Source organism: Pteropus medius, unplaced genomic scaffold (genome assembly GCF_902729225.1).
Source record: "Pteropus medius unplaced genomic scaffold, Ma_sr-lr_union100, whole genome shotgun sequence".
Taxonomy (NCBI): domain Eukaryota; kingdom Metazoa; phylum Chordata; class Mammalia; order Chiroptera; family Pteropodidae; genus Pteropus; species Pteropus medius.
In genome coordinates, this window is record NW_024345872.1 from 388,415 (window position 1) to 413,414 (window position 25,000).

At 35.4% G+C, this 25,000-nt stretch overlaps 1 protein-coding gene across 1 annotated transcript in view; it reads right to left on the reverse strand.

The window, feature by feature from the left end:
- Positions 1 to 25,000, reverse strand: part of AMMECR1 (AMMECR nuclear protein 1) — a 101,541-nt gene that overhangs the window by 11,204 nt on the left and 65,337 nt on the right. The window contains exon 3 of the mRNA XM_039874737.1: positions 7,257 to 7,371. Coding sequence (XP_039730671.1) covers positions 7,257 to 7,371 — 115 coding nt within the window. The remainder of the gene's footprint in view (positions 1 to 7,256; positions 7,372 to 25,000) is intronic.

The following is a 25,000-nucleotide window of genomic DNA, read 5'->3' on the forward strand; positions in this document are numbered from 1 at the left end:
TTTTGTTGCTTACATTTAAGTTGGCAATAGCCAATTTAAAAGTAAGGACTCCTTATGACTTCTAAATGGTTAGTGGTGATTCATTCTCTGGAAGTAAAATGAAACAGAAGCCATTTAAAAACAGTCACAGCATCACACTGTCAGTATCCATAGACCTTAGGTATTATTTAGTCCAATTTTTCCAGGTTCCTGGCAAGGAAACAGAGATCCAGAAAGGTCACCGAGCTGGATAGTGGCAGTCAGGAAGACAACCCAAGTCTCCTTATTCCCAAAATGCGGGACTCTTTTTTATTAAGTGTTGGGGACAGACACACGCACCATACACACACTGTACAAAAAAGAAGAGACTATAATGGAACTACTAAGGAAAGGGCTGGAAGAGTTTGTGGATTTGGGGGAAGCAGGAAAATGTTCCTCCACCAAACAACACACTGGGAGAAAGCAAGAAGCAACTGGAGGAGGCGTAAGAATGGACAACACAGCCCAGTTCACTAAGAGTACCAATAGCTAATGGAAATTTGTATGTATTAAATCACCTTCCAGGAGTTACTTTGCCTTGTTTGGCTTGCTTCCTCACTAGGCTTCTGATACATTGACTTGTTGATTCACAGCAAATTCTAGATGGCCAGGAAGCATGATGCATTCCTTTCCCAATGTTCTACAGCACTTGAAACACATTTTGAGTACAGCGTCAGGACAAAGACTAAATTATCATAAGGATAGTGAAATATAAAAATCTCAAGGTTCCTATGAAAATACTGAAAAGCATTATCTTAGATATGTGAAGCACACACACACACACACATATATAGATAGATAGATAGATATAGATAGATATATATATATCTATCTATGTATCTATCTATATATATACACACACATATATATATCTAGATATATATATATATATCTATATATATATATCTAGATATATATACACACATTTTTTTTAAAAGGGGAATCTTAAGTTAGAAGAGAAGCAAAACATGGTGTATACCGTAGTTGGGGAAAAATAAGCAAGGGGGGTAGACAAAACATATACAACTACAAGTCATTTCACTTGGTGATTTAGTGAGTCATACTAACCATCTGTGTATGAATGAGAACTTTGTTTCCAGTGGCACACTGAGAGAGCTAGAAAATGTAAGGGAGGAGAGAGGATAAAAAGAACATGAACTTCTAAAATACATGAGAGATGATGGTAGCCAATTTATTCATCTCATCTGTTTACTCTCATGAAGGTTGTTACAAAAGTGTGCTATTATTAAATGCAACCAAATACGTCAGAAATGGAGCTGTGATCACTCAAGAGGTGTGTTTGAGATTGCTTTTAAAGCGAAGTACAGCTCTCTGAGTATCGGGAATCCAACAAGCTCATGTACAATGACAGATGCTTTGGTCCTTTAGGGACAGAGCAAGACTAAGAGCTTGAAATCTACCTCTTAAGTTCAGGGACAGATTTTTGATATCACACAAGAATCATGCTGGCCAGTGCCATCCAGCATGGGTTGATTCCAAGTAAGTGTTGGGTGCTAAACAGGAACAGTCTGCCTTAGGACTATAATGTTTTGCCCAAGTGATAGCGGTATATACAGGTGATCAGTATATACTGCTGAGGTATCAGTGATCCAGGGAGTTAGATATATCAAAAAGTGCCTTATGGCTTGTAAAAATGTCATTAATTTATTGAAATATATATATTGGTCTACTTTAGAATACAGAAAATTCTTCCTCATGCCTTCAAAACGATCTTGTTTCTAAACATCAAAATAAAAGATGCCTGACTATAGTTTAGAAAATATTTTGTCTTCTGTCAGCAAATTGCTACAGGAACTCCCACAAGATCACTGGTAGGATACTCGCTATACAAGTTCTTACACAAACAAAAAGCTTATTCATTTATATCATCCTGAAAATGACCAGCTACAAAATGACTAGAGTCACCCCTCAAGTCAGTTTCCAGCTACTGTAATGTCATTGGTTTTATATCCTTTCAGATCTTTAAAATGAGGAGACATGGCTCCCAAATAGCGTACAAGTTCTAGGCTATATATCATTTTAGAGGACTCCAACATGCTGCATGAGCTTTTCTTTCTTTCTAAAGCATCGTGTCTGTCAATCATCCTGTCATTCAGAATTAAGAGAATGCTGTCAATTGAGGAACACAGAACAAGGATAAGTAGTTTTTGTGTTCAAACACAAGGCAGATCACTTCATATTTCTCCCTAGGGGAGCACTTCTCATATAACAACCATTTTAGCCTTGTAGGTAGATATTTCATTATATCAGTTAATGATTTTTTTTTTTCCCCAAATCATTCACTTCTCATCCTTCTCATACCTATCAGGGCAATTAAGTAGATCATGATGCAGGCAATAATCAGTCATTCTCTGAAGGGTAGCACCACTGTTCCAATTTGTCTTTATAGCCTTTTGTGATGGTTTTGTTGTTTTTAACTACCCAGGCTCCTTGAGAAGCTACCTATACTCATTTTAAATATTATAATTACTCTTTTAGGGAACTACAACATATGGAAGCATTACTAATCATTCTCTCGATTCGATACTTGAAATTATTTACATCCAATTGTGAAACCATTTATCAGAAATTCCTATTATCAAATATAAGCGTTCTAGCCTCTAAAACAAAATCCGATGTAAATCTTGCTTTCCTACTAAGTTCCAATATAAAATTAGAGATATGTTACCAAAAGAGAATTCCCAAATAGGCTGAGTTAAAAACCTTAAACGAAGAAGAGAGTAAGACAGTAGCAGGCTCTGTGGCAGTTCACTTGTCTGATCATTTGAAAATTAGGTAGCTATTACCATCAGTCACCATCTCTCATCCTCATGACCACAGAGATGTCTGAGATGTCTGTCTTGTTACTGAAGTTACCTACCTCTATGCTTTGGGACTTTTAGACATTGCCCTCTCTCTGCTTTGATTTGGGTATTTTCATCTTTTAATTAGGAATTCTACTATAGTAACATGCTTCACCAGTGGGGGTCAACTCTCAAACTGTACTTTCACCAGAAAAGCTCCAGGTTAGAGGTTCTTTCTTATATAAAACACAACTTATACCAACCTTTGACTTAAAAATTACCTATTAAAATTCTGTAATCTTCTCCCGTTTTCCCCGCTGGCCTAAACATGTTACAGCACTTTGTATTTCAGGTTGAAATTAGATACTTATGATGAATAGGATATTTCATTTTGAAGAAAAGTTGTAGCTATTTGACAGTGTGAAGTTTCTCAGAGTGAAATGTATACTTTCATAATATAGACAGACTTTTCATAAAGGAAATTTGCAATATAAGTAACATATACAAAGATAAACCATAAAAAAAGACTTCCCCATAATCCTCTTTTTAATAGTGACTGGACATTCAATATAATCTCAGTTATATAAATAAATATGCAGATTTATTAATACAAAGACACAGGAAAATAACTGAAAGAAATAATCTAAAATGTTAACAGTGGTTAACTCAGAATGGTAGAATTATGAATGGCTTGAATTTCTTTATATTTTTTGAATTTTAAAAGTTTTCTTCGATAAATTAGAATTACAATATTATTATGAAAAATAGGTTTAAATGTCTGTGCATATGTCTTTTTATTGTGCTAAAATACACAAAACATAAAAATTGCCATTTTAATCATTTTAAAGTACACAATTCAGTGGCATCGAGTATATTCACAATGTTGTATAATTATCACTACTATACAGTTCTAGAACTTTTTATCACCCCAAATGGAAACCCTGTGTCCATTAAGCAGTCACTTCCCATTCAACCCCTCTCCCCACCTCCTAACAACCACTACCACTAATATACTGTTGATCTCTATGGATTTTCCCATTCTGGATATTTCATATGAATAGAATCATACAGTATGTGGCCTTTTGTGGCTGGCTTCTTTCATTCCTTTGGCATAGTTTTCAAGGTTCATTCATGTTGTAGTATGTATCAGTACTTTCTTTTTTGAGATAAATACTATTCAATTGTATGGATATACCATACTTTGCTTATCCCTTCATCTATTGATAGGAGACATGTGGGTTGTTTCCACCTTTTGGCTATTGGGAATACTGCTGCTATAAACATTTGTGTACAAGTTTTTGTTTCACCATCTGTTTTCATTTCTTTTGAGTAAATACCTAGGAGTGAAATTGCATTGACATATATTGTTTTTAAATGCCTTTAATTCTCCTTTAGCATTCTGTGTTTAAGGTAGCAATGCTTTTTCAGAATTATTAATGATAACCTTTATAATATTATTCCCACAATAATACCATTTAATTTTCAATCACTGACCATGGTGGATTTTTTTAAGCCCAAATCACAATCTTGTACTTAAAAAGGAATTTTTTACTCTTACTCTTTGCGAACAAATTTTTCGTATGCTAAAATATTTCAAACTAGGCGAACTGAAAAAGAGTCTTTTCCTCTTAGCATAGCAATTCAAGCAATATCTGACTTTCAAATGCTTATATATTAAAAGTACAAAAATATATGTGTGTATTTTTTGTTGGTATTTTCACAGGAAACCTTCACTAAACAGGCACCAATATTTAAGCCTTAAGGAATGTATTGAATATAAGATACCAAGTAGAAGCAATATAGAATCTTCTAGAAATTCAAACTGGCAGATGGTATCGAGCGAGGATAAATATGCCTTGAAAGAATACACAGTACCAGTTCTTAAGTGTTTGACCTCCCACCCTCCCTACAGAAAGCTGATACATCTCATGAACATAAAAGCCCAATAATCTCAATGTTACTTTTAGCTATAGACAGTACATGAACTAGGCTAAAGAAGATGATGGTGGACTCTGTTTACCCATACCAATTTAACAACTGTTGGACTCTCTCATTTTTCCTCCCCGCCACAAACACATGCACACACATTTATGTAATATACATTCATGCACATGCACACATATGCACGTCCATGCATGTATGCACACACACCTGAACTATACTTCCAACACGGGGGCTGCAGTTAAGGGTAGAAGTGTTTTTGCAGCTCGGTCATCCCCGAGACATCAGGTTTCCCCCAATATCACTCCCATCCTCACCACTATACACAGACCTTGCAATTCAGAAAGCAGAAATAAAATTCTAGCTAGAGAAGGAGTAGCCTTAAAGCAGTAGAAGAAGCACCCAAACGGTAATATTTGTTAATGAGGGGTATATGATTTGGGATCATTTAAAAGTAAAGTATTGGGGAACATTTTTACATTATTGGTAGACTTCCCTTTAGGAAAAATTCAAATAGGAATAATAAATTGATAGCAATCAATCAATTAGAAAGTTTAATTCTATAAAAGGCTCTGCATATTCCAACTTTGCTAGGATCAACCCTATCAATTAATTTTATTTTTCCTTTACAAAGTAAAAAAATAAATCTTAAGATGCTTTCATATTTTGATAATGCTCCCAAACACCCTACCACAAAACCTAAAAGGAACTCTTTCATCCTACTCTCTGTAGAATTTTTTAAATAGCTCTGGCATAACAACAATAATTTATATCACTGAGGTTTTTTCAAATGAAGATAAAGATCTTTATGGATGACTTGTTCTGTATGTGGAAAAACTGAATGGCAGCAGAGTAAGTTGTCCGAAGTCTCACAAGGAATCAAGGCAAAGCTAATAATAAAACTCAAATACAATTAACTATCAAGACTGTGATCTGTCCACAAAGCAAAATATCTTATTTACCATGGGGACAGGCATTCTAAAAAGGTCATAGAATTAAAACATGTCATAATGATACAATGTCATTTATGAGTGTTTAAGTGCAAGAGAATGCTATGTATATCACTGAATTCTCAATGTTTTATTCTTATAGATTGTTTTGTTCTTATTTACATTTCTTCATGCTTTGTGTATACTTATTTTCTCTGCTATTAAACTATAAGGTGCTTTATTTGGGGACCAAATCTTAGTACTTTCATATATGTAGCACAGTGCCTTAAGTACAGTAGGCATTCGATAATGTCAGCACGTTGGTGTGTAAAATTTCATTGACGTACACTTAACTATCTCCTCCTAACCACCATTGTAAATCATGTTGAGAACCTTTAAACTTCCTTAACCCATTTCCCATTTACCACAAGAATACTCGCCAGCAGCGCTTGCAGCTGTAGTGTTTACCCTGAGATAACTCGCAGATTACAATCCTAACCTTATCCCCGAAGTTTGCCATGAAATATCTTGCTTTTATTATTATTTTTGCATCACTCTAGTATATTGAGTGTCTTTGGAAACAAATGACATCATTCTATTCCTAGCATTCTGTTTTAGTGGTATTTCCATTTATAAAATATAGTAATTCTCGATTGCTGAAAACGTCAAATCCTAGAAAACGTAGCATTCCTATGCTAATGTTAACATCATTCTCGAACAGTTATTAACCAAAGATTCATTTGATGAATCCAATTTATGTACACATTTCTGTTACATTAGGATTAGAGACAAGTTCTGTTTAGAAATCACTCCAAGAACAGTTTTTATATTTTATTTTCACATTGAAAACCAGTCAGATTTGCTTCAGCCTCAAAGAGCGTAGCGTGTTTATGTAAAATTGACGCTGGCAGTAAACTGTACTTTTTTTTTTCTAAAGGGAAATGGGTTAAAAACCCAACCCCACATGTTGGAGAATAAAAATATGGTCAATATAGACTACTCCGATAATAGCAACGCAGAGATACCCAAGATATAACCTTAATATTATTTGTTAATGTGTTTAAGCATATAAGTTAAGGTGGCCAAAATTGAATTAGTATGATTTAACTCTAACCAACACCCAGTCATTATCCACAAGCTGATTTTCCCAACTGATGTATTATCCTAACTCTTTTGCTTCTTGATTCTTAGACATATCCTTTGACTACCTAACTGCTTGATGGCAGTAACATAAGAGTGCACCAGGATGCAAGAGGAGAAACAAATTCCAATCAGTCCTCCTTACTACTTATTAACAACTTTTACAAGGTCCTCTGGTGAAATAATAGGATAAAAATGAAGAGAAAATTCAGTTGGGGGATTAAAATAACACACGGCACTCTGTCTCTGAAAAAAACTCCTTTGCTAATATCTCATTGATCAGCTCTGAAGTTTATTTATCCTTGTTACTCTCTACCTTCATTACAAGAGAGAATGGGCTGAAAGAGTTGTTTTCTGGGCCTAATTTTAAACAATTACTCCGGAATTACTTTCATTTTTCTTTAAAAATTGTCTAGAGTCTTACCTCCCAGTCCAAATAATCACAGACATCTTCAAAGTTAGTGAGCAGAGAAACTGAGCAGAAGAGCCGTGGCAGCTCATCCCTTGTCATTGGGGGAAAACGGCTATCTTTAAGGGCACTGTTGAAAACAAAGCAAATATTAAAGTAACTGCTAGATATGAAAGTTCCTAATTTCAAATGCAGACAATCATTTGAAAAGGTAAAAGATAAAAACATAATCAGCTAGGTACCAAAGGCACCAATAATCTTCAAATGTATTTGAAGGTCCCAAAGATTTTAGAAGTGGTCATTTTTTTTTTCATTCAATAGATTGTGTTTACTAGCGAATCCTATGACCAATCGAACTGTAAAGAGTGAATGATCAATGACATTTCCTGTACAATCATTTCCTGGTGTAGTTTCCTGTTACCTGTAGATTCTGAGAATGTTTTATTTTACTTTTGAGGAGAATAAAAACCAGACTAGTGGAAACTTGTGGCAAGACTTCTGGATCTAGTGCTGGTGGAAAAAAAATATATGCATTTCATGTTGTAAAAAAAAAAAAAAAAAAAAGTTCATACTAGGTGGCCAGTTACCACAGAACAGCACTCAAAGAGTTAAAAAAATCAAAATTTCATTTTCTTCAAGCAAAAGAAATCAAAGAAAATGAAAATAATCATGCAAATTACAAACTAAAATTACTCATAAGGATTTCAGGCCCCCTCTAAAGGATAATTCAAGATATGGTTCAAAATTGTGAAACTACAGGAAATAGACTAATCTAGGAAATAAAAGTATGATTAGGAGACTATTAATCACATCAATGGATTTCTGAGTACATCAACTCTGATTGGATCCTATAATCAAAGGTAGTATACCACAGTGCCAAATTCTAGAAAAACCCCACTTTTAAGGACAAAAATGTTGGAAGACCATAATTATTCCTGCAAAAGTAGAATAGACAGACAGAAAATACAGAGACGCACACACAAGCACTGTGTGTTCCTTGTACTTTTAAAAGCAACCACTTCCTAGTCAAAAACAAAAACAAAACATCTCTCTGATTGTGCACTATAGTAATGGCACTGCTGGCATTCGTGCTATTCATCCTCGAATGTCTTATAGAGCAGCTAGGCTTAGAAATGTTTTTTATAAAAGATATATTTTCACAGATTAATCCTCAGAGGGTGCAAATTTAGAGCTTGCAAAGTGGGTCATAACAAAGTTCTACGGCCTTTGAAAATAATTTGATTCCTTTTGCAGTGACTTCCTCATTGCTGGATTTTCCTTTTTTCGTTTTTCCATCCTTTCCTTTGCATTCTGAAACTCACCCACTGTATTGGACAAATATATATCTATGTTTGTGAGTATTTTCAATGCTATTTTGGTGCTCATTCTATTCTGCTATACAAAGGAAAATGCTCATAGAAAGATATAGAGGTGTTTTATATACAGTATAAGTGTTTCCTATTCAATGAGCCAAGATTAACCAAGTACCAGGAAATCTGTGATAATTCATACTATGAGAACAGTATTTCACTATTTTATAATTTAACAACACAAATTTCCTATGGTCTGGTTTACTTTCCTATTGGCAAACGAAGTGTTAAAAAATGTTTTCAAGATCACATTCAAAGCCAAGATAAAGATGATGATGATGATGTGTGTGTGTGTGTGTGTGTGTGTGTGTGTGTGTGTGTGAACTCCCTCTCCCCAGTGACACATGGAAAAGTTCTAAAACACAGAACAGAAGATCCCATGCATAAAAAACCAAAAGGCCAATCACACTTTCAGTTTCCTGTTAAGAAGAAAAAAAAAAACCAAAAAACAAAAAACCTTTTACATTAGAATAACATAAAATATAATTTTTAGGGCTAAGATTTTTTTTTTATTGTGGCAAAATATGCATGGCATAAAATTTACCATTTTAAGTGTACAGTTCTGTGGGATTAAGTACATTCACACTGTGCGATAATCACCACCATCTATCTTCAGAACTTTTTCATCTTGCCAACTGAAACACGATATCCATTAAATACTAACTCCCCATCCCACCCTCTTCCCAGTTCCTGGCAAAATGTAATTTAAATATATTTTTATAATTTCAAGTAATTACAGTAATATAATCACTAATGTTTTTGATATAACAGCTTTATTGAGATATAATTCACATAACCATAAAATTCATCCTTTTAATGTATATAATTCAATTCACAGAGTTGTACAACCGTCACCATTATCCAATTTTAAAACATTTTCTTCACACCAAAAAGAACCCCATATACCCATTAGCAGTCACTCCACATTCTTCCCTCCCCACAGCTCCTGGAAATCAGCAATCTACTTTCTGTCTCTATGGATTTGCCTATTCTGGACACTTCATATATGTAGAATCATATAATATGTGGCCTTTTGTGTTTGAATTTTTACAAAACGTGTTTTTAGAGTTTCATCCATGTTGTAGCATACATCAGTACTTCATCTTTTTGTCTAATAACATTCAATTATACAGATACATAACATTTTGTTATTCATTTATCTGCTGATGGACATCTGGCTTGTTTCCACTTTTTCGCTATTATGAATAATGCTGTTATGAATACTAACGTATGAGTTTTTGTGTGGACATATGTTTTCATTTCTCTTAGGTAGATACTTAGGAGTAGACCTGCTGGGTCATATGGTAATTCTATGTTTAACTTTTTGAGATGCCAACAAACTGTTTCCCATAGCGGCTGTACCATTCTACATGCCTATCAACAATGTATGAAGGTTCTAATTTTTCCCACCTCTTCACCAACATTTGTTATTCTCTGCCTTTTTAGTTATAGTGCTAGAGCTACTTTAATGAAGTTTTTTTTTTTTATCTAGAACTAGCTTTTACACAACACACATGCTGAAGCATAAGTTAATTTCTTAACACTTTGAAGCAAGTTATCATTTTGCTTACTTTATTTGCTAGCAAACCAACAAAAGGTAAATTGTAGAGCTCACTACAATTCAAACTATTTCAAATCAATGAAATTTTCAAGTACCTAAAATGTAACTGAAGATCAAGCTAGCAAGCTTTCCTGTGATATGGAACCTTGTTACTCAATCATTCTGGGCTTAAAAAAAAATGTTTAGAACAGGAGTAAGTGGGAGAATGCTACATGGTTAATAAGAGAAACTGACGATCATGCCTCACTATACCAAGACTCAAACGTATTCATTTCAAAACTCTGGAAGAGTAAAGGTACATTAGTCATGATGGAAACAGTCTGATTTTACAGAGATACTCATTCAAACAAGACTTTTAATTCTTGTATTTTTCATCAACTCTAAACAACTTTACACTGAATTCATGAGCATAGAAAAATTCCAAAAGGTAGGAAGCCCTCAACATCTCCAAATGCAAATTCCCAGGGAAAAGAACTAGCAATGAAAGCCTACCAAGGATTTAATGGATTATAAAAAAGATGAAAAAATGTAGCTGGAGACTGACATCAGAGCTGCTAGACTGGTCTGGATAGCTGATAAACAAGAGGATTCAGCTTCCCTCAGCCCCATTCTCTTTAGTATACAGAACATGCAGTGTAGATGCTGAGCCTTTGGAGAAGATATGCAGTCCGGAGTTGGGCAGTAAGTTACTCGAGGTGACCCAGCTAGTTAGTGACACAGGTGGGGATACAACCCAGATTCCTGACTCAAGTCCAAAATTCTTTCTAGTTATCTACATTTTTTGTTGCCACCTTTGTATGGATTATCTTTTTATTATTATTTTAAAATTAAATGCTTGCCTTACTTGGCAATTCTGAACTCATACCTGAAGTGCCTCTGCCTAAATAAGATAAATAATACTTTAATAGCATTCATTAGTAGCCAAAGAGTAAATACAGCTAGACTTTCTGTCTACTGGAAATCTGCAGGAGCAAAAAGGATTTTTAAAATATTAATATTGTCCATGGAAAGCATTTTATACCAGAGAAGTGTCTGCCAATTTAAATTCTAGGCAGCCTAAGGTACTGACAAACAATGACGTCCTGTAGTAAATTTGTATTAAATTCTCTTTGGTATAATAGGAAGCCATTTTCTAATGTTTTGTTATTGCTAGGGGGAAAAAAAACACTTATGTATAAAACCAGCCAGCTGCTCCATCCCCCATATGATGGATGGGTAAGGTTTAAATAATAGTTTAATTCACATACGAAATTCAAATATATTCAATTCAAATTGGCACTTCCCAAGAATATATTTCTCCTGATTGAAAAGCAGCATTAACATCTGTCAAAGTTAATATCTAATGTTAAATAGCACTTTAATGAAAATGAACATTTTTAAAAAAGGAATTAAGAGTTTAGCTTATCAAAGAAGCAAGGGGTTTCTGACGGTGCGTGGAAATTATAAGGAAACAAAAAAGTTGAAAAGAGACAAAACCTAAGATAGTACAAGGCTCATCATAAACAATATAGCGTACAATAGAAATAATTTAAGTGAACCTACCTAGCTAGTCATTCACTCGTTCATTCATTTATTCACTTTCTAAAACACTGATGACCTTTATCACTTACCCTGTAGAAAGTTACCAAACTGAGAAGGGCTTCATATTACAAGCGATCTATTTTCAGGACAAGGAAGTAATTAAAATAGAATTTAAAAATCTCAGTTTGGATAGGTGAAAAAAGCAAATCAATCAGACATTAGTCTAAAAAAACCAACCAGTTTGTTTATGAGGGGTTTTAATCATCTAGAAATTCTGCCATTCCTCATCGGAGCTTCTAGAACAGAATGCACATGGGGCATGTCTGAACTCCAGAAACTTAGAATAACAGAATTATCCATAACCTTTCATATTAAGTAGCAATTTTAGCTTCCCCATATTAAAGAAAAAATAGACATAAAACAATGCAAAAAAGTAAGTGACGATTCATCAAAGCTAAGGGTGGAAAGGAGCAACAAAGGACACAATTATAGTTAAGGAAGGAGGAAGGGAACCTCATTTTGGTGAGGGCTATGACCCCAAAAAAGGAAATTTTCAATCTTAAGACATATGTAAAGAGTTACTTATTTGGGAGATTTTTTTTTTCCCTTTAGAGTAATAAATAAAACTACTTGCTGCTCAGTAAACATCAACAGTTATTGATTTTGATATATATTTTATTGTGATATGACAGGTGATTAACAGAGAATGGAGGAAAGAACTAAGGGAAGACTAAGTAGAAAGGGAAAAAGAAAAAAATTATACAAACAAATAAAGATGGAGAGGAAGAGAAAAGAAGCATGAAAAAGAAGTAGGAGGCAAAGAAAGTAACTAGAGACATATACAAAGGGACAAAGAGAGACGGCAAAGAAGGAGGAGTGGAAGGGTACAAGGGAAGGGAGATAAAGTGCTATAGGGCCTGTAGGTTTCCACATATATTATTTGACTCCTATCCTATAAGGATTCACTTAGGCTTTAGAGTGTTATTACCTACTGATTAAAGTTCTTGAACTGCTCTGATCTTGAATTCTTAAAAGCCTCTACTCTGAGTTAGCCACAGATGCCCACCAGGAAGGACAAATACTCTCCACTGGGTTGCATGTTGTGATGACCAGAGCAATATTGTTAAGAATATGCCTCCTAGCCACAGTTCCTTACCTCTAAATTAGGAGAATAGGTTGTGATTCTGACTCAGTGAAACAGAACTAAAAGTAGAAAATACAAGATACATGAAGAAATGGATGGCTAAATGTTTAGTGTAGATGGCAGGTATTCCTCATTTTCCTCCATTATAATGTCCACATAATGCTCTCTCTGCAGAGTTTCTGGATTTACTCTATCCTGTTTTGAGAAATGAATTACTAGAAATATTTTTGTTTTAATTACTTTTCTGATGGAAAAACTTTTAAAATATATTCTACCAGATTAAAATGAACATAAGTTTATCTTTATGGCTTAGGTTCGTCTTTAAGACTCAATATGACTTTGGGTCATTCATTACTACACAGTGTGAGAACAGTGCTCGCAGTGATCTTAGCAAGAAAACAATATGTGGGTCTTGACAACAGATTACAATGACCAACGACAATTTCCATCATAGGAGATTTGAAAGCATGGGATGTCTCTACTTTCAAGACAGTGTAACACAAAAGTAACCTGACGGACTGTCAAGGTTTTCATCCTCGGGTTCTCTGAATTAGGATACCATAAAACCGAGCTAACTCCCAAATTGAATTGAATGTAAATTTTATTGCCTTTCTCTACAACCTTGACCAAGTATTATTTCCCCAAGGCCATCAAAGCATGTCTCCAAGGTGTAACAACAGTTTCCTGTGGCAACTATAGCTCCTAAAAATGCAATATCGAAGTCATCATTGATACATGAACACTATTTCACAGTCCTGTAGAACATAACACAGTAAAATGGTCAAGAGCTTAGCTTCTGGAGTCAGACATAACTGCATTTGGATCCTGGCTCCACTGCATACTAGCTCTGTGACATCTGGATAAGTCTCTTAACTTGTGGCAGCCTCCATTTCCTCATCAATAAAATGGGAATAATAGTATCTACTTCATAGAGCTACTGTGGCAAATAAATAATAACACCTACATAAGTGCCTTGCATACACTAGGTGCTTAATAAGTAGTGGCTGCCAAAGGACTCTGATTGATCATCAGCATATCTGTTAAGTTTATGCACACAGGGCTACCCCCATATCATGACTCTGGTGAAAGGAAGGGAACCCCAGGACTAAGACTGATCCTTCAACCTTGATATGGGAGGATCTAAACAAGTAATCTCTAGGAATTCAATGTGGCCATCCCTGGGGATAATGGCTATATTTCCAGGCTCTGGTTTTTTTGTTTTGTTTTGTTTTGTTGTTGTTGTTATTGTTGTTGTTGTTGTTAGTTTCTTTGTTTGGAGGAGCCTTCATTTCATTTTCTTTAATTTTCAAAATATTAAGCACCTGCTATATGCCTTTTATTATGTGAAGAGTCACAGAGGATATAGAAGAATAGATTGCAAAATAATATATGGATGTGTGTAAAAGACAGTAAAATCACATACGATATGAAAGCTGAGAGGAATGGCCAGACAAGGTTAACTTCTCTTCTGGAAGGGTCTATTTTATACTTTCTGCCATTGGTTTACAAGTTACCAAGTGACTCAAAATCACAGCTAAATTTACAGAAATAAAATGTATAAACATTTTTTTTTTCCTAGTAACAAATCTACTACACCAAGTAAGGTGCTTCTTCATCAAGAAATTCCATAATCTTGCAGGCAAGCATTCTTGGCGGTAAAAAAAAAAAGTTTGAGCATATATATATATTTGTATAGACATGTAGTACTATTACTAGCTAATATATCCAAAGCACAAAATATACTTAAGAGTGAGCTTTCTTGGCAAAGACAGCAGGTATAAATACATATTTCAAATAATGTCTTGATAATTTATCTTTTGGCTGACATCATGTCAGGTCTGATTAGATTATCTTCCTTTTTACTTTATGACTCGGCCGACCATGTTATGAGGTAACCTGTAGAAGTGTCATGTAGTTCTACCATTTTCTCATCCTTCCCTTGTGTTTGTATCATTACTATTACCATGCATCCATTGTTTCTTCGCAGGAATCTTCTTCAGCCACTTCCTGCATGGGTAATTTTATCTAGTTTTAGCTAATCTATGCATAGTGATTAAATGGCTTAAGAAGATTCCTGCAAAGAAACCACAGGCTGAAAATAATACTAAGAACCATAAATCTACTTAACCAGGCACATATAAACTGAAATATGTTGCAATATGCTGAAAGTGAATTAAAGAAGAAGGGTGCCACTATCAACACTCATCAAATCAAGGATCTCATGCTATCCTCAGGTATGTGACAGTGACCTTCCAACATAAACCAAATGACAGCACCGGGGTTAATCCATATATTAAATATTAGTGGAGTTTAATTACTATTTTCTTATATTTTGGATTAAAAGATCATAAATAGAATTTCTAATCTTCTCTTCTCACCCCACAATGGATCATCCAGGGGTACCTCTCTTTAGAGACCGCTAATCTAAAGCTCTTAAATTCCAGGAGACTGACTCTAATATATTGAGACATGATACTATGAGCAAAAACAGCTTTAAATATGAAAGAGTCAATATCTTTTGAGCACCTATTGTGAGCCAGATGTGATACATGTATTCTATTGTTGAGTCTTCAAAACAACTCCATTTTATAGATGAGAAGACTGAGGTTCAGTGAGTTCAGTGAGATTAAGCAACTTGCCATAGGTCATAAAAACAGGTAAGAGAGGTGACATTTGAACTCGGGGCTGTCTATCTCTAGAGGCCATTCTCTTTTCACAGCATCACTTCTAAAATGTTGTTAGCAAATCAACATAATGTATACACATTTAATCATTTTTAAGGAATTTCCCCCCAATTAATGCTTCTTCTTCTGGGGTTTAACTGAATGCTTTAAGTGTAAGTGTGAGCAGGTTCTGAAACTAAGATACGGTACGTTTTTAGTGAAAGTGTTAGCTTGTTTTTGCTCTCTTTGTTCTCCATTTTGCTTTTTGTGATTCAGAGTTGCTGCCATTGAAAAACATCTGTTTTATCTAAATTTAATAAGCCCTATTAGTGGGATACTAAGCCGTCCCTTATTCTGAAGCTTTTCCACAATTTGAAATTTAATCTGCTGGAAGTCATAATAGCGTTACCAAAGTACTAGGTTTTGGACATATCTAGGCTGGTAGGCCTGTTTTTGATTTTTAACTTTGCTTTTCCAATCTGAATGAATAAGTTCTCTCATAATCACCACAAGCGTCATGCATTTTTTTTTTCCTTCCCTCTTTCCATGGCAATCAAATCTATAAATTGAACTCTAAAGTGCAAAACATATGTTGTCACTCTAACTTATGTGCCATGTTAGGGTGATTCAGTCTTACCCACTGGTTTACTGTCCTTTCTAAAACTAATGCCAGTCCTAAATGGTACAGGTCTGCTGAGAGCTAGCATGCTGGCTCTTATTGCGTGGCCTGTCTATGATTTTCTCAGATATCACTGATGGGGAACTAAAGATAACAAAGGAAAGAGTTAAGTCAGTCTTAAAGATTTGGTGCAAAGTATGCTTATCTACTCAGTATGCTAAGGGAGAGAGAGACATCCAGCCCTCTCCACTGCCTCACTGAGACGTTTTTCATCTTTATTTTCCCTCTCTTCTCCTCCTCTCCCACCTTCTGGATGTTTTCCTCTTTTCTTTCCTCTTTCTATTCTATTAAGGTAAGGAAGCGAGAATAGTAAAATGTCACAAGAAGGAGAAGAAATAAAAGAATGGGGGTGAGAGAGATGAGTAGTATACTGAGACAAAGGCCTACAGCTACTGCTTCCACTGGACAAGTGTGCAAGGCAGTTACGTGTTGTCATGCTCCACCATTGGGTCAAGATGACCCATTCCCTTTTGGTATTGGATTCTATGTTTTATTTCGGCCCTCAGTGAGTAGACTGTGCACGGAGAAAGGTACACGGTCCACTGCCTATTTCTTTCTAGGGTTTTTAAGGTAACTCTGAAAAGCAGAAGGTCAGTTTGGAAAAAAGAAAAGTCACACGCTTCACCCCCAGCAACCTAGCTGCTTAACCAGGCAATGGTTATCGAGTCAGTTTCTTGGTTTTTATACTTTCCCATCTCATATTTTCCTATAATGAAGCATAACTACATGTCTGATTTCATGGCCTCTGTAACTTGCCTTACATTTATTTAAACAGAATTATTTTAATTTTTATGACTATGTGATATCTTTTGGGGGAAAGTTTCCTTCAAATCACTCATATCATCTTTATTTTATACGATTCTACATAGAGTTTTCAAAGGGTCTTCACATCTTTTATCCTAGGTGACCCTCAACACATCCTCATAAAGCAGACAAAGCTAATGCTATATTATATTAGAAACCATAATAGATGTCTTCCAAGAATAAGGCCCCTATTGTCATAGAGTCACCAAGTGTAACAGCTGCAAGGACTTAGAGATCATCTAGTCTACACCCTTCATTTGACATTTGGGAGAACTAGAGCAGAAAGTGATGTGCCCACAGTCACGCAGCTATTAAGTAGCAGAGTTGGGACTATATGCTGCATCTCCTGACTTCCCACTGATCTTTCCATTATTCTTTCATATATTTGTTGACTGGCTGTCCTAATCTGATAACACTCCAGATTGGATGTTTGAGGAGCAAAGAAGAAAATGATGCCAAAAGCAATAGAGAATAGCTAGACTAATAAAGCAGTTAGCTTCCCACTATAACTCAACACTGTCAGGCACCTGGCACTTGACAGCATGCTGAAGTCACGCAGAATCTAGAAAATGAGCAGATAAGGGTGGGAAGCACCGACACTGTGAGGGTGGCAAATGCGATCTTCACTAAGGCCCTCCCTTCCATTTCTAAACCACTCCCCCTTCATCTTTATTCTTACACACTCCTAGTAGGTGTCACTCTCTCCTCATTGTACTTTTCCCTTGCTCTTTTTACCTTGCATTCTATCCATTCTGTCCCATTATTTCCCCCTACCTGCAGAGAGATCCATAGGATTATTCAACATAAAAGTTATACATTTTTAAAATAGAGTACTTAGTTCCCTTTTATAAAGCTGTAACAATTAGAGAATCTGTCCCTTTTGTAAATGTCACTGTATCTTCTGGTTGTGTGTACATAAATATGTCAAACTATAAGCTGGTTAGGGCAAGATAACCTTAATGCCCATTTTCAAGTACATAGCACAATGTCATGCGGAGATTCAGCATGAGAGAACTATGCGGTTATTGATGTACTGCTAAAGCTCTTCAACTTGAATCCAACCTACCTTCCAATCTCTTGGAACAAGTTTTACTTTATTCTTTCAACAAATGTTACAGTGAGCCTGATCAAACAGAAAAGGGTATTTTAACTCCTCATCTCCTGTTTGGTTTATATCTTGATAAACCTAACTTTCAAAGGCAAAGAAAAATTTTACTTGTAAAGTTTTCCATTCCATTACCATTAAAAATTACTTAATTCTCCCAGTGAAAAGGTCCTCCTTTGATTTTGTTTCCATCAGACAAGTACATGGGGTAATAAAATATGTTGGAAAAGCTTTGCAATATGCTGCTGAAATAATGACAATTGCCGAATCCGTACTACAGTACATATTAGGAAAACCACAATACATACTAAAAGGAAACAGCATCATTTTGGGATGGAAAAAATGCAATGGATAAAAGCCATGCAATTTAAATTATAGTCATGTGACAACAGTTCTGTCCGGCATAGCAGCAAAACTGGCTATGTATAAGAGGCAGTCCTAATGATTGCTGATGGAAAAGAATGTCTATGAACGTGAATTAACTTAGCAAATATTTATTGAGCTCCTGCTATGTGCCGAGCATACGTATACATACAGTGACATAGTATGTTCAATTGTAGTCCTATGGAATAGCGTGCTTCATATTAGTTTTACTACACTACCGTAACATGACTGGCATTTATATGAGCAACTAAGAGCACCTAATGATAAGTATAAATCTCATAAACCAAGTCACATTTTAGAGATGTGGGGGAAAAAAAAAGAAAAAAGAGGAAGGCACCTAAATTCACAAGGCCTTATAACTTTTAGCTTTATGGATACTAGCTTATTTGTAGAAAATCTACCAGGCTAAGCAAAACTCTATAAAAACATAAATTAAAAACTACAGTTTTGAGTATTTATACCCATGCACAGGTTATATATTTATAACTTTGACCATAAGTTCCATGAATATGATGATGTGCTCATTTTTGCTCCTCGCTGTATACCCAGTGTCTAGCATTCGGCAGCTGGTGAGTACAGTTTTAATGAGTGAAAGCATATAAGAAGACAGTCTCATATAGTCTCATATTTATTAAACATTTACCGGCAATATAATAAACATTAAATGGTCCTGTTTATACTTTATTAAACATCCAATGTTCCCTGTATTCTAAATATCTTTTTATTCATCACCTTAAAAACTGTCCACCAAAATGTGTGTCCCCTGTTTAATATTGATTAAATGTTGTTCACTTAGGAGATGTAACTGGCCTTTTGGTCTTTAGTTAGATTACTGTGCATTCGCGCTATAGCACAGTTTGTCAACATTTTTCTAGCTAAAATTTATAGACTGCTATAAATAAATAATAATCAACTCCCATGATAGAGTTACTGAGTTGCTTCCATCTCCCCAGGAAAACACAGATGCTCTGCATCCTGAAGGATGCTCAATGGCCTCTTATGTTTGTGGGGTGATTATTATTATTATTATTTTGTTGTAGTTTAAAACACATCAAGACCTAAATTACTAGTCCATTTCTGTGCCTTTCACACCTTATAAAGGAACATCTTATGAACTGGATGAATCACAAGCCAGCAAGGGCAGGCATAGAAAAAAGAAGCACAAGATAACAGTCTCTCTAAATGAACATAGGTCTAAAGGAAATCAGAAATCAGTTTACAAATAAAAAATCCTTTTAAAAATTCCTTTGCCCACTCTTCCGGTTCTCTGCGGGATCTCAGCTGAGTAAGCATCCCAGGGGGAAGAGGAACTTGGTGCAAATCAACCCTCTGAAGCAATGAGAATGATCTAGTGGGAGAAAGATTCTAGAAAAGACTAGTGGACCTCTGGTGCACTTTTGGTGGGGCTGTCAGAATGTCGGTCAACTAAGAGGTTCTTACAACTTAACAGGTTGATAGGGGTTAAAGTATTAGTATGTATCAGCACATATTCTCTCAGTTACATTAGACTTAAAAATTCTGAGGTCTGGTTTGCCTTTTACAAGAAGTAACATTGGTTTAGAATGCTGCTCCGAACCTGCTTCACAAATCTGAGAGACCAGGTTATAGCATTTCATTTTCCTTTGCTTCCGCCATGTCCTCTCCTTCCCCCATGTAACTAAAAGCCATGTCTTGGACTTTGGTAAACAACATTAAGGAAACTGAGAGAATATTTTCTGTGGACTTAACTTTCCTGGAAATAATTATCAGTGATGGAAAACAAACTCTTCGTAACAGAATAAAACATCATTAATTTGAGCTCCACTAATTCAAAATGTGTGCTAATTTAAACAGATGTAGGCTAACTGGAAAAGAAGGGTCTGTTACACTAAGCAAATCAACTTTGTAATTAAGGTTGTAAGAGAAGCACAGAACTTGCTGAAAGAGAAACTATTTTCAGGACTTCAGAATTAACCCTCTATGTGCACTAAAACATAATTACAAATCTTTGTGTATATGACAAAGCAGGGCTCTGGAAGACTTCTACTTGACAACACTCTGTTAGCCCATTTTAAGTTATCTGTGTCACTAAAACAAGCAAAACTATTTTTAAAATAAATATTTCATCCATTCTTTATTGATCATAATGGACTCCCTGCAATTATTTCAAATTTGGAAGCTTTTACTTCCACTTTGGTATTGCTAGCTACTCACCTACAGTTGTGCTTCTACTCAAGACTTCGAAGTACAAGTCTAACGGTGGGTCACTAATAACGGAATCAGAAATAAGGCCCAAGCCTCCTGAGTTCAATCACTTACTGTCTGAACTAAAGACGTTACAAACTTTTCATACCTTGGGTTACATCTAGTTATAAAATAAGGGAATGGGGTGGGGGGAGCTTATATCCCTGAAGTAATAGACCTATGCACCAGAACAAACAAAATAAAAGGCAAAGCAATGATGTCCTTGGGAAACTTATATGTTAAGTACTAAATATTCAGTCGTTATAAAACAATTATCAAATAAAAGTAGCATCAGTGTCCAAAGGAAGCATTTCCAGAGGTGGTTACTCCTCACACCTCCATGCTGGCTTTCACTTCACTGGCACAAGGCAGTCTTCCAGCTCCTCACATCCATTCCTTCTGCAAGCATGGCTCTGCTTTAGCGGCTTAGTTACCGTGTCATACGGATAGGTCTGACCACTCTAATTATACTGTAAGCTCCTGAATTCATACAGGTTTCCCTTAAGCACAAGATACACAGAACTAGCACATCATGGATGGATGTACTCTACTAATTTTGCTTGGTTTGGGTTGATAAGACTCATGCTTTTCATATACAGAATTATAAATCAGAGCAATAAGATTTAAAAAAATGGCTCCAAGATTTCCAGTTTCTATAGAAACCTTGAAAATACCAGAACCAGCAAATGTGTCTGCTGAACAATTTTTGTCACTAAAATTGATAGGCATCCTGCAAAAATACTGAATAAAATCATCATAGGTCAATGTTCCAACAAAAGCGAAATGCTAGCCAGTAAATTTTGTAGAGGAAAAAAACCTTTCAGAAAATGGTTTTAGGCAAGAAAGTCTGTACTCTCTTCTAAAACGTAAGTCTCTATCTACTAGGCTGATCATCTGTGTCATCTCTGTCCCATCAGTGTTAATCAAGAACAAGAGGTCCCACAGTCCAAAAATCACCAACACCTGGATACCATAAGCTCATGACTGTTTTTAAATGAGAATTTTACTTTTTAAACTATGCCTGGCTTGGGCAATTATTTAAGGTAGTCAGCAAACACAGGACACAAACCAACTGCTGGGCAGAGTGAGGCAGCTCAGAGTTGTTTTGACTTGGGAGGATTTTTCCATGGGAGATCATAAAAGGCATTATCCATACCTGGATAAAATTAAGTGTTGACGATTAGTTTTCTAAATAAATATTAAGAAATAAATGTAGTCATACAAATTGGACTTGTCTAAAGTGTTTTCACTACTTAATGCTAGATTACTACAATATATTAGTATTAAACGTTTCCAATCTTTTATTTGAAAATGATTCTTCTGACGATATGTACAACAGCAACCACCCTGTTGTTTTCACTAAATTTCAGGGCTTTTCTTCCTTTCAGAGAATATGACATCTGTACCTACAGAACCATCTAAATCGTCTTGTACTAAACTGTTCATTTTCACTGCACTATATATGAACACTGCTCAAAATTTAATGCCCCCAGCTGATACCTGGAAATGCTTTTTTCTTTGTTAATGGAAATTACTGCATTAAGGCCTGGATTCTCTGACCCCAGGAAAGTGACCTCACAGGCAGCTTTGAGAGTCTAAGCTAGTCAAGGAAGCCAGTGTCACGGGGCACTCCTACACACATTTCAGAGGACCCCTTGGCTAGAATTACACTCGTCTAAGGGTTTCGGAGTTGGGATATTACTCAGCTACAATATAAAAACAACTCTTGTAAATTGGAATCATATTCACAAAACATCTGGGAAGTTCCCCAAAGGAGAAAAAAATTACCCAAAAGTATTGCTAAATAGATGGAAGAGAAGATGTTGACTTTTATCATAATACAAAATTCAGTCATGTTTCCATTGTCCTAGATAAATCAACGCATATGCTGTTTACCTTTAAAGAAGCCTGGAATCTATCTTAATTCAGTCGCGAAACCCAGACATTCTTAGGTAATAAGTACAGATATTTAAATTCCATAACAACTGCCCAGTGTTTATAAACATTTATTTCTTTATAGACGTCTCATCCACAAAATGTATATTTGGTTAGAAAGAGGAATTTTGAGGGTTCGGCTGTACTTTAACAAATGTTACAACATCAATGTTTCTTCAAGTAAGTGGCGGCCTATAAAAATTATCTTTTATTTTCTAAGCTTTGCTTTGTGGCATGGGCTAAAAGAAAATAATGATATCAAAGGTCTTGTTCCTCGATTTTCTTTTTATATAACATATTAAATAATACTAATATAACAATATATTAGATAGTATACTCCACTCTCACTACAATGTCCTCAAACAATTCTTAATTTAAAAAGATCTCCAAAATTCAAATTCAGAAAAAAAGATACACTCATATTAAAGTCAAAATTACTTTAATATTAAAAAAATGACTCTTACAAGCAATGTGTCAAAAGTATACCTCTTCCTGTGTTGCTTATCACTTTTAATTGTGTCATCTCCCCATCATGTAAGAAGGAACCTTTGGAGTCATCTTCAACTCTTCCCTTTACCTTACTCCCCACATAGAGTCTCATCTTGTTATTACTATCATGTCTCTGTTATATATCTCTTTATTCTTCTTGCTACTAATCTAATCCAGGCCTGTAGCATCTCTAATTTGGAATATTTAAAATTAGCCTAAGTGGTCTGTCTCTCATCTCTATCCTTCCTATTCCATCCTATATACAAGCAGCCAGAGTAATCCCTGATGACCTTTTTATTTTGCTTAAAATCTTTCAATAGCAATTCAATGCCTTAAAAAAATTCCCACCCCAGTCTATCTGTCCTCACTAGAGCTCAAGTCACACACAGGGTTACTTACAGCTCTCCCCTAAACAACAGACACTATTCTGTTTCCTTGCATTTGGCTCAGGAAGTTTTTGGACACATAATGCATACCTTCCCCACATCCTCACTTTTGAATGTTGAAACCGAGTTTTAAATGTCCACAGAGGTTCAGCTGAAATGTCAGTTCTTCTGTAAAATCTTTCCCAGTCTATCCAACCACAGCTAATTTATCTTACTTCCAGTAGTGTTATTTATACATCTAACATAGAACTTATTACATTCTTCCTCATACTTCTTTTGTGTACATGTTGATCTCTCTTAGAAGACTACAAGCTTGGTGAGGGTAGATATCATATACCGTCCATCTTTGTAGCTCCGTAGTACCTAGAACAGTACCTTGCTCAGAGTTAAGAGTTCAATAAATGTGGAACTTAACTAAATAAACCTTTCAGCCTGATATAATTAAGAAGCAAGACTGTCAGAGTTTATAATAAATGCTATCTTTAACGATAGCTGTGTTTTTATAATTGCTGCTTATTTAGAGAAAATACTGAATGCACCTTTCAATCAAGCTTTGAAACTATAGTGACTATTGTAAGTTTGAATTATCTTATTAAGAAAATTAATAAAAGACCAAGAACATTGAAATCTGTAGTAAAATAATGCCAATAAAGACAGACCGTTTATAGTAGATTCAGCTGTACAAGTTCAACCAATAAATCACAAAGGCAGTCTTTTTTAACCCAGAATATAAAAAGGGCAATATTAAGCATATTAGTGAAAACTAGCTAGGAGACACTGGGTAGAACCGTGTTTCTCAATGAGTAACTGCTCCATGTTGCAGCTGGATTTGGATCTTCTCCCAAGAAAGGGCTGAGTAGATTTGAGCCCACTTAATTTTGGAGTCTGACAAAATCACAACTTGGAAGTGGTCTGACTACTGGCAATTGTTAAGCACAGTAAATCCCTTCTCCTGTAACCCCTTCAAATGTACTGCGTTTACAACTTTTTTACACCAGATGTTTTGTCGAAATTAACAAATTCCTATCAAATGCATGTCAAAAGGTCTTCTTTTCTTTCCACTGCAACTGAACTTATATTGAGCATTCTACTTAATCCCCACACCGATTTTTCAGTATGTGGACAATTACTGTGTAGTAATTGTTGCAGAGGGAATGACAAGGAAAATCAGGCTCAGAACAGGGTGGGATCCATTCTGGAGCAAACATTCCTACCATTGATTATCACAGACAGGAACCCTTAGAGGCCACATCTCTCAAAAGGTCTTTTTTGAACTTGCTAAATATAATGATCAATATGTTTTCACAATCCCTAGCCCAAATCTTCCTTGGGAAAAGGGGGTATTCTTTTGTTTGTTCAAGTTTTATTTCTATGTCAACGCAGCCTCTCTACATGGTTTCATCTATTAACAGAATCAAGTACAATTAACTAGATATTAATAAATGGCATAATATGAAGACATGACCTGGGCTTGCTAACCTGAAACTCTGCCCCC